This window comes from Carlito syrichta, unplaced genomic scaffold (genome assembly GCF_000164805.1).
Source record: "Carlito syrichta isolate Samal-C Ts95f unplaced genomic scaffold, Tarsius_syrichta-2.0.1 Scaffold301542, whole genome shotgun sequence".
In the NCBI taxonomy this organism is placed as follows: domain Eukaryota; kingdom Metazoa; phylum Chordata; class Mammalia; order Primates; family Tarsiidae; genus Carlito; species Carlito syrichta.
This window is the reverse complement of record NW_007245638.1, coordinates 810,566-820,938: the sequence shown is the minus strand read 5'-3', so window position 1 is coordinate 820,938 and position 10,373 is coordinate 810,566. Positions and strand designations below refer to the sequence as shown.

At 47.8% G+C, this 10,373-nt stretch overlaps 1 protein-coding gene across 2 annotated transcripts in view; it reads right to left on the bottom strand.

The window, feature by feature from the left end:
* Window positions 1–462: 462 nt before the first annotated feature.
* The window catches only part of TENM2 (teneurin transmembrane protein 2), a 517,874-nt gene continuing 507,963 nt past the window's right edge, over window positions 463–10,373 (bottom strand). Inside the window, exons 24-25 of one of the 2 annotated variants that reach the window (XM_021710791.1) lie at window positions 4,214–4,344; window positions 463–2,619 (exon numbers count right to left, since the gene is read on the bottom strand). In XM_021710791.1, the coding sequence (XP_021566466.1) occupies window positions 1,858–2,619; window positions 4,214–4,344 (893 nt within the window). In that variant the 3' untranslated portion in view covers window positions 463–1,857. The remainder of the gene's footprint in view (window positions 2,620–4,213; window positions 4,345–10,373) is intronic. The other variant, XM_021710790.1, reaches the window with a different exon arrangement.

The window sequence follows — 10,373 nt, the reverse complement described above, 5'->3', positions numbered from 1 at the left end:
ACTAACGATATTGTTGTTATTCTAACTGCAGGAATAATGTAAAACAAAAATTCATTCAAACCAACAAACTGATCCAGTCTGGAAGAAAATATGAAAACACACACACACACACACACACACACACACACACACACACACACACACTTCCCCATGTGGTGTGCTTCCCTTCGATTTTCTGCCAGGAGCATTCCAGGAGTGCTGGAGGGACACACCTATGCATAGGAAGGCCTGAGCGTTCCCACCACCCACCCACACTGGGTCCAGAACCTCCTGAGCAGATGCAGGCAGAGCTGGCTCCAGAATTATTTGCGCTCTTTGGGAAGCACTGAGGCCCCGCTAACAAAAAACTCCAAATGTTCAAATCCTCGCTCTGCCTCGGTGAGCCTGGGTCACTTTCCTTCTCTCCAGCCATGCTAGCCTAGCCTCTTCCTCATCTCAAAGCATTTCCACGGAAGACCAGTGTCCACAGGAGTTTTAGAGACTTTATTTATGTATAAACAATTTAAACACTTTGCCATAAATTATCTTTGCCTGTCCCTAGTCTTTGCTTAGCAGCAAATTAAAATTAATATAAAAACTCGATGAACAATTCATACATGTATATTACAAAAAAGTTCCTGTACCAAAGTTCTTATTAGACTTTTTTTGTTTTTGTTTTTTTTTTAAATTTTTAAAATTTTTTTTGTTTTTATTTTTATTTTTTTTAAATTTTCTCTCCTCGTGGTGACTGTCATGTGATTGTCTCAGTTTCTGGACCAAACAAACACACTAATAATTTTAAATCTGAAACAGTGATTGTGCCTTGCGGCTTATGTATGTACAGGGTGATCGGAAGTGGTACCTGTTGGCAAAAGAGTGTCACGATGCTGCACCTCTACCGAAACTGATACCCACGAACTACGGAATCTAAACAGACTACACCCTGTAACTGCATATTACTGTCCACAATGGAATCTCCAAAGACAAAAAGTATGAAATTTATCTGTAGTGATTATAGCCACCATTTTGAATTAAATTTTACACTCTGCGCTCAAATAAATTAGCTCAGGCCAGACTTAGTTGGGTCCTGAGAGTTTTAAGTGCTGGACGGTATTATTTCGCTTTGATTTTTGATAGGAATTTTTCTGTTCCTCGTGTTTCTTTCTTTCTTTTTTCTTTAAAAAGTATTTCCAGTGCTCACTCCTCCACTTTTAATCCCCCCCTCCCCAGGCGCTACACATGTCACCCCCAAAAGTTGTGTTTTCAATGCACCTGCATTTGCTTGAATGAAAACGTCTGAAGTCTTTGTCCCACAAGCAGTCTGAATCGTCCTCAGCTGGTCTGCTGAGGCGGGCCCTCGCGGATGTCTGCGTGTCGTGTCGCTCACGTGTGAATGAGTGAGGTAACTGGACATGAGGCCTTCTCGTCTTCATTTCTTTGTTTTTCGGTCCGTGTGTTTGTTTTTCTTTTGTTGGCTTGCTGTTGGTTTGTTTTCTTGTTTGCCTTTTAACATTTTTTGTTGTTGCTGTTTTTCTTTCGTTCCTTTCGGACATCTTGCGTCTCTTTTCTGCGTAGACCCAGAACAAGTGGGTCGTATTTTAGGGGAACTTGGAACGTTTTGTGTGTTTGTTCACTCATCCATTCATTCGTTTGTTTTGTTTTCCTCAGAATTTTCAGCCGGGCTTTAGTCTACTTCAGGATGAGGGACTTCTCGCGTGGACAGTAGCATTTGAACTCAAAAAATGTGAGCTTCCTTGCCACTAGTATCCTGAAGCAGCCCAGCCTCAGTGCCCCGATAGGTCTTCATCTCCTTAGGAGAGGAGATAACAGTTACTCCTGCCGAGCCATCCGGACAAGGAATGGCAGCAGATAATTTTGTTACCTCTTTCCCATCTCGTTCTGTCTTAAGAACTGGATGTTGCTGCTACTGTCTGCAAGCTCTGGGTACTGCTCCACAGGGAGCACGTAATACCCCTCGTACCCCTGCACGCGCCCGCTGCTCAGGAGCTGCTGCTTCTCGCCCTCAGTCCACAGGCGGCTCCCTTCTCTCCCGTCCCTGGCTTTCTGCTGCTCCTTGGCCCAGGCAGTGCCCAGGGCCCGCTGCCTCGCCTGGTCCAGGACGCGGGCCTTCTCTTCGTCCAGGGTGTCGGGGGTGAGGCCGTAGCGGATGCTGAGGAGCAGCGTGGAGTACTGGAATTCAATGTTTGTGAACCTTCGAGTCCTGCCGTTGACCAGCAGCGTGGGCTGGGACACGGTCACGTTCACCCCGCTCTCCAGCACCTTGCGGCCGATGGTGGTGCCCAGCGTGACCAGGTCGCCGTCGGCCGCACCAATCTTCACGAAGTAGTGGGTGTCCTTGCCCTCGATGCTGTAGTGCATCTTGTCCAGGTAGTAGGCGTTGTTCAGCACGGATGCCACCTTGCGGCTGTCCTCGCTGGCGATGCTGGACACGCCCGTGGTCACCCGCCCTTCTTTGATGGCGAACATGATACCTTTGCCGATGATGGGCGTGGTGGTGGCAAACCAGTGCCCTGCTTTCTCCCGGATGCTGGCGTGGAGCTTTTTAGTAATGACCTGCCCTTCAAGAGCCATGAAGGCCTGATTATGTCTCTCTGTCGTCTGCTGGACACCTGTAATGAGCTGTGGGCACAAGAAAACAGAGAGCTGAGGAGGTAGGCTGGGTGGCTTGTGCAGAATCAGAAAGAGAAAGGCTTGCAACTCCCTGTAAGAACAAGTGTTGGGTCTGCACAGATACGGATGGATACAGTCCTACCTTGTGGAGCTATGGCTGACTGGCTGGTTACCAGCGCTCTGACAGTGTGGCCTGTCTACTAACTAAAAAGATGGTGCAGGAGGTTCACCACCTTGCCAGCATGGATGCTTAGGCCTGTGCATTTACTACGTCTCACCACGGCTGGAGGAGGGCTTTCCTATGCACCCGGATGGCTTGGCAGCTTCTCTGCCCACTTCAAACCCAGGAATGTCCTGACCAGAAGGGCAAGCTGTAGATCTGAACCACGGTAAACCCCACCCTCCTGTAACCTAGCTTTCTTGGAGGCCAATGACCTGGATATTCATTTACTTCCTTGGGTTTAGACCTTGCTACTCAAAGTATGGCCAGGAGCAGAGAAATCACTGGGACCCTCCTTGTTTCAGAAGCAGAATCTCAGGCCTCACTCCAGAACCACTGAGTTCAAAGCTGCATGCTAACAAGATTCCCTAGGCTGTTTGTGTGCACAGGGACACTGAAGAACCAGGCTAAGAGACTCAGGCTTCAGGGGCCAGAGGGAATATCCCTCAGCTTGGAGTCAGTTGCTTTGGATTCCAGCCCTGGTTCTGCGGAAGGACGGAATCACCATTATCTCCTTGGCCTTGAGTCCTCCACTCGCAAATTACAACTTGTCTCAATTGGTGGTTGGGGGCCAGGCTGCGATAATGAGAGAGGCTGCGTTTGGGAGGTAACGGCACTTAGATAAATGAGAGAAATGATGGCTATTCAACCGCTGAGTGGTCCCCAAGGAGCAGGGCTGAGCGATGGCCGTTCTCAACTACCCAGCAGCGCCTGCTTGCTTCTCTATACTTACACAATCTGGACGATTATTCAGAGCATCTGGGACCTCTCAGACTCCAAGAGCGCCCGGTGCCGGTTGTGCAGCGGGGGTTCTCTGAACCTCGGTGCCCATCCCTCCCCTCCCACTGTAGCAGGGGTCTCAGCTGCACCCAGATGGAAACTGACCACCCCTCGGTCGTCACCAAAAGACTCAAGCACAGATTATGTTCTGAAAACTCAATCTGTATATGTTTGGGCCATAAAGCACCGAGGTTTTATGTGAGGCATAAAAATGTTCTTTAATGGGACAGAAACTGCAAACCACAGTTTTATGACGTCCCATAAAAGCCGAAAGGGTTATGATCTTATAGTCAGTGCAGATGGTAGGTTGCTGCTGGATTTCTCTGTGCTGTTGTTAATCAATGAGTGACTCAAGGGTATTATCCTGAACAGATAATGATACCACAATTAAGGTCATAATCGAGCTTGGAAAGAAATATGTGCCGTGCCTGGGCAGGTGACAGCACTGACATCCGCTGTCCTGGGCAGTCTCAGTGTTTCTCACACCTTTTATACCCAGCTTCACATGTCCCTTGACTGCTGTGCCCTTGGCTCCTGGGAGGTTCTGTCTGCAGAGGGGAAGGATGCCAGTCCTTGAGATTCTCGGCAGGAGCCTCTGCTTACCTGTCCGTTCTCACTTGCTTGGCTCTCTGACAGTTCATACGGAGGAGACACGAAATACATTTTGGCTCTTGGGAAGCCAGGAATTATGTTGCTAAGCTGAAATCCAAACATCACAAGCCAGCTTTTCACATCTATGGGGGAAACAAAAATAAAGACCTCTGAAATCATGATGGATGGAAAGTAGCCACGAATCTTGGAATGAGAACAAAATAAAATGAGTGGCTGGGTATGTAGGGTCTATCGGGAGAGGGAGGTAAGCACTTGTGAAAGCCAGACCCAAGGCTTCCTCTTTACAGGAGTTTTAGGAAGCAGATATCTTTCCAAACTTGGTCAGTTGATAACCATCATGTAGTGATTAAGAAGGGCCGTGTGGGAACAAGAAAGATCTAGCTTCAACCCTCCCTGACTGTGTGACCTCGGGCAATTTCCTGCCCCTCTGAGCCTCACATTCCTCAGATCCAAACTGGGTAATAACTGTGTCAGTCTTATTGGGTTGTTGCGAGAACCAAAGGAGAAAATCCACATAAAAGGCTTTTTCCAGAGATGGCACATGGATCATTCAATATATATATATACATACACACACTCCTTTATTTGGCAGTGTTTTAGAGAGCATCTATTATGAACCAGGTGATGTATTAGAAACTAGAGATACAAAGATCGGCTAGAGGCATGAGTGGTGATTAGGATCACTGTGTAGGACGTTTGGACCCGGGGTGCCACACCAAGGCCGGCTCACCACGGAAAGGGGCTTTCAAGAGCTGGACCCAGATGGAATGCACAGTCCTCGGGACCCTGAAACACATTTATTTCTTCAAAGAGAGGCCAACAGAGGGCACTGACTGCTCGGAGTAAGACATCCTGCCAGGGGTCAAGGTTGAGTCCTATACTGCCTGCCCCAAGTGTCTTGCCCTTTGTGGAATCGTTGGGACTCCCAGAATGAGACTCCTTCCAAAGAGACCGACAGAGAGTTCTGGACACATGTCCCTTGAGTGCGCACATCTTCACTGATACCACCGACCTGGAGTCCAGCAGGACTAACCTCACTGTGCTCCTCACCTGTCTATAATGGGGACCCCAAGATCACGTCTCACACCCTGTCTCTGCTCCCTTCCCTGTCCTATTTCTACCTCTCCTCAATTCCCAAGGTACTTCCACTGGGCCCCTGAAATGTCCACTCGTCCTCAGAAGCCCTCCAGGTCTTCAGTCTCTTCTCTGATGATTCCTGTCCCTTCTTGTTGTCACTGATACTCTCTCTCCCTGAGAGCAACAGTCTCCCTGCTGCTTCTCCTACAATCATTGGACCTGGAGGTATGAGTGTACCTGTCACCATAATTACTGACCCCCCACACTCACCTGCCTTTCCTGAAGCTTTTGGCTTCTGCTCCACTGCCATTCTCTCCAGCTCTGTCCCTGAATTAATTCTTTTTTTTTTTTTGAGTCAGAGTCTCACTCTGTCGCCCAGACTGGAGTGCAGTGGCCACTCCCGGCTACCGCAGCCTCACCTGCTGGGCTCTGGTGATCCTTCTGCCTCAGCCTTCCGAGTAGCCAGAATTACAGGCGTGCGCTACCACGCCTGGCTGATTTTTTGATTTATTGTAGAGATGAGGTCTCGCTGCCAGGCGGGTCTCGAACCGCAGGCTCAGGCAATCCACTCACCTCAGCCTCCCAAAGGCGCGGGATTACAGGCTGAGCCACCGAGCCCGGCAATTCTTAATGATTTTATTATACAATTAGTCGATCCTTCCAATATCCTGGCCTCTTGATTTTTTTGACCTCTCCTTTTATTTTTATTTATTTTTTTGGTAGAGATAGGGTCTCGCTATGTTGCCCAGGCAGGTCTCGAGCACCCAGCCTCAAGCAATCTTCCCACCTCAGCCGCCCAAAGCGCTGGGATTACAGGTGCAAGGCACCATACCTGACTGACATTCTCTCCTTTGGTGATCCTTCCACATTTGCTTTCATGCTCACACTCTGAACCTTGTCACCACCGATCATTCTGAACCTTGTCATCTCAATTTCAGGCATATCACCCTCTGACCACTTCCTCAAGTCTCTCTAGCTTATTACTTCTCATGACTGGACACCTACAATCCTTTCATCTTGCTCCACCCTGCCCCCAGGACCTTCAATTCATCCTAACACCTTCCCCCTGCCTCCGGTTTCCTGGATTTCCTTCTCTTCTTACCTGTCACACAATTATTGGTATCATTCCCTGGGAGATCTTCTCAGATACTCAAACCTCTCTCACTCCACACTTGCTCAGTGAAATCACAGTGTTGGCTACACAGGTTTGCCTATTTCATGTTTGCTCCTGTTCAGCTGAATGTGACTGGAGAATAAAATCATAACCACACTGCCTGGTGTCACTTTATTTATTGATTGAGTCACAGTCTCACTCTGTCGCCCAGGCTGGAGTACAGTGGCATGCTCATGGTCACTGCAGCCTCGACCTGCTGGGTTCAGGTGATCTTTCTGCCTCAGGCTTCCAAGTAGCTGGGACTACAGGCGTGAGCCACCATACCTGGCTAATTTTTTTATTTATTGTAGAGACGAGGTCTTGCCGTGTTGCCCAGGTTGGTCTCAAATCCCCTGGGCTCAGGCAACCCTCTCGCTTCCGCCTCCCAAAGTGTGGGGTTACAGGCGTGAGCCACCACACCCGGCACTTAATTTTTTTTTTGAGTCAGAGTACAGCTGTGTCATCCAGGCTGGAGTGCAGTGACACGATCACAGCTCATCGCAGCCTCAACTTTCTTGGCTCAGGTGATCATTCTACCTCAGCCTTCCAAGTAGCTGGAACTACAAGCATATGCCATCACACCTGGCTAATTATTTTATTTTATTTTTGTAGAATGAGGTTTTGCTGTGTTGCCCAGACTGGTCTCGAACTCCTGGACTCAAGCGATCCTCCTGCCTTGGACTCTCCAAGTGCTGAGATTACAGGTATGATCCACTATGCCCGGTCTCTGGCGTTACTTTAAACTCCTGATCACAGACCTCAGGTATGCCTTCCTGCTGCCTGGCGATCTTAAAGCACTTCCTTGACTCCATTCAGGCTTTCTCGCATTCTCCTGGATGACTTGACTTCTTCTCCTAAAGCCCCCAATGCCCTCTTCTCCCAGAAGCCTTGTTTCCTATTCTCCTGAGAAAATGATTTGGCCAGAGGAGAATGTCCCTAGAAATTCGCCGACAGTGACGTGACCCCCAGCATTCGTACCTGTCTCCTATTCCTCTGGCTGAGCTGTCCATGTTCAATCCTCCCCTCCTGCTCTCCATCACACTCCTTCTTGCCAACTCAAGGACATCTCTCCAGCAATTCTCTCTCACCCCACATCATGGATTTACTCTCTGTTTCAACCTCATTTGCATAAAACATTCGTCTAAATGTCCCACCTTAAGTCGGGCTCAGTGGCTCAGCCTGTAATCCTGCGCCTTTGGGAGGCTCAGGTGAGTGGATTGCCTGAGCCCACGGGTTCAAGACCCGCCTGGGCAACTTGGCGAGACCTCATCTCTGCAATAAATAAAAAATTAGCCGGGCGTGGTAGCACACACCTGTAGTTCCAGCTAGTTGGAAGGCTGAGGCGGAAGGATTGCTGGAGCCCAGCAGGTCGAGGCTGCGGTGGCCAGGAGCGGCCACTGCACTCCATTCTGGGTGACAGAGTGAGACTCCAACTCAAAAAAAATAAAAATAAAAAATAAATGTCCCACCTTACAAAGGTTCTTCTCTTGTCTGGACTTCCTTTTGAGACCACCCATTTCTCATTCCCCTTTACAAAAACTTCTCAAACTAGGCCAGGCATGGTGGCTCATGCCTGTAACCCCAGCACTTTGGGAGGCGGAGGCGAGAGGGTTGCCTGAGCCCGGGGGTTTTGAGACCAACCTGGGCAAACAGCGAGACCTTGTCTCTACAATAAATTAAAAAATTAGCAAGGCATGGTGGTGTGTGCCTGTAGTTCCAGCTACTTGGAAGGCTGAGGTGGAAGGATTGCCTGAGCCCAGCAGGTCGAGGCTGCCATGGTCATAAGTGTGCCACTGCATTCCAGCCTGGGTGACAGAGTGAGACTCTGACTCAAAAACAAACAAAAAACAAACAAAAAAACTCCTCAACTAATTATCTATGCTCATCTTCTCCCATTTCCTCCGAATGAGGCTCTTCTCTCATTACAACACTGAAACAGCCCTCATCAAAGTCACAAGTGACCTCTATGTTGCTAAGCCCAATGTTGAACTTAGTTCTCATCTTATTTGACCTATCAGAAGCATTTGACAAGTGGAACTCTCCTGTCTTTTTCTCCTTTGCTTTCTGGATAACATATTCTCTTGTTTTTTTTTTTTCTTCCACATTAGTAGCTGCCACTTCCCAGTTTTTGGTTCCTTTCCATCTCCCTAATCTGTTTTTTTTTTTTAAATAAATCTTTTGAGTCAGGGTCTCATTCTGTCACTCAGACTGAAGTGCAGTGGCACAGTCATGGCTCACTGCAGCCTCCATCTCCTGGGCTCAGGTGATCCTTCCACCAAACCTTTCAAGTAGCTGGGTCTAACGGTGCATGCCACCACTCCAGGGTAATTTTTCTTTTTTTCTTTTTGGTAGAGATAAAGTCTTGCTGTGTTGTCCAGGCTGGTGCCGAATCTCTTAATGTTGGGATGCCCCAGACTTAGTCCATGAGCTGCTTCTCCAGCCTCCAGCCTCAGGACCCAATGCTATCAGCACGCTGATGCTGACTCCAAAAATTTGTATCTCCAGCCTGGACCTCTCCCTGAGCTCTGAACTTGCATGTCCAAGTACATTTCACATGTAACACATCTAATCCTGAACTCCTAATCTTCCTCTCCAAGCCTGCCCCGCCCACAGTCTTCTCCATCTTGGGGAATGGCAGGTCCATCCTTCCACTTTTCACTCCCCACATCTCATCCATTAGTGAATCCCTTTCTTTTCTTACACTTAAGGTGAAATTCACATAATATGAAATTCACCATTTTAAAGTGCACACCTCAGTGGTTTCTAGTACATTCACAACGTTGTACAACCATCATTACTATCTGACCCCAGAACATTTTCATCACCCCCAAAAGAAACCTCACTCTGGAAGTCACTCTGGGCATACAGCAGGCACTCCTGCTGCCATCCTTCCCCTGCCCTTCACAATGTATCTCCCCTTTAATAAACCTACCTTTCAGACTGGGAGCTGTGGCTCAAGCCTGTAATCCCAGCACTTTGGGAGGTCGAGGTGAGGATTGCCTGAGCCCACAGGTTCAAGAGCAGCCTGGGCAACTTGGCGAGACCTCATCTCTACAATAAATCAAAAAATTAGCCTGGTGTGGTAGTACACGCCTGTAGTTCCGGTTACTTGGAAGGCTGAGGCGGAAGGATCATCTGAGCCCAGCAGGGTGACGCTGGGCTGGCCATGAGAGTGCCACTGCACTCCAGCCTGGGTGATGGAGTGAGACTCCAACTCAAAAATAAATAAATAAATAACAAAAAATAAAGCTACCTTTCTCAAAAAAAAGAAGAAGAAGAAGGAAAAAGAAGTCACTGCACTTCTCCCTCCCATAGTCCCATTAAACTGCTAGCTGTCTCTGCGGGTTTACATGTTCTGGACATTTCATCTAAGTGGAATCATACAACACGTGGCCTTTGGGGTCTGGCTTCTTTTACTTAGCATAATGTTTTCAAGGTTCATCAATGTTGTAACATGAACTTTGTACATTTTTATGGCTGAATAATAAATATTCCATCGTGTGGATATACTACATTTTGTTTATCCACTCAGCAGTTGATAGATAGTCATGTTGTTTCCACTTTTTTGCTGTTATGAATAACACTGCTATGGACATCGGTGTACCAATTTTTGCTTGTAACCCTATTTTCAATTTTCTTGTGTATATACCTAGGCATGGAATTGCTGGGCCATATGGCTTAATCCTTTGTTTTTATTTATTCATTTGTTATTTTTTTTTTTTGAGACAAGGACTCATTCTGTCACTCAGGCTGGAGTACAGTGGTGTGCTCTGTTCACTGCAACCTCGAACCCCTGGGCTCAAGTGATACTCCTGACTCTGCCTTTCGAGTAGCTAAGACTACAGGCACATGCCACCACATTCAGCTAATTTTTTATTTTTATTAGAAATAGAGTCTTTCTTTCTTTTTTTTTTTTTTTTG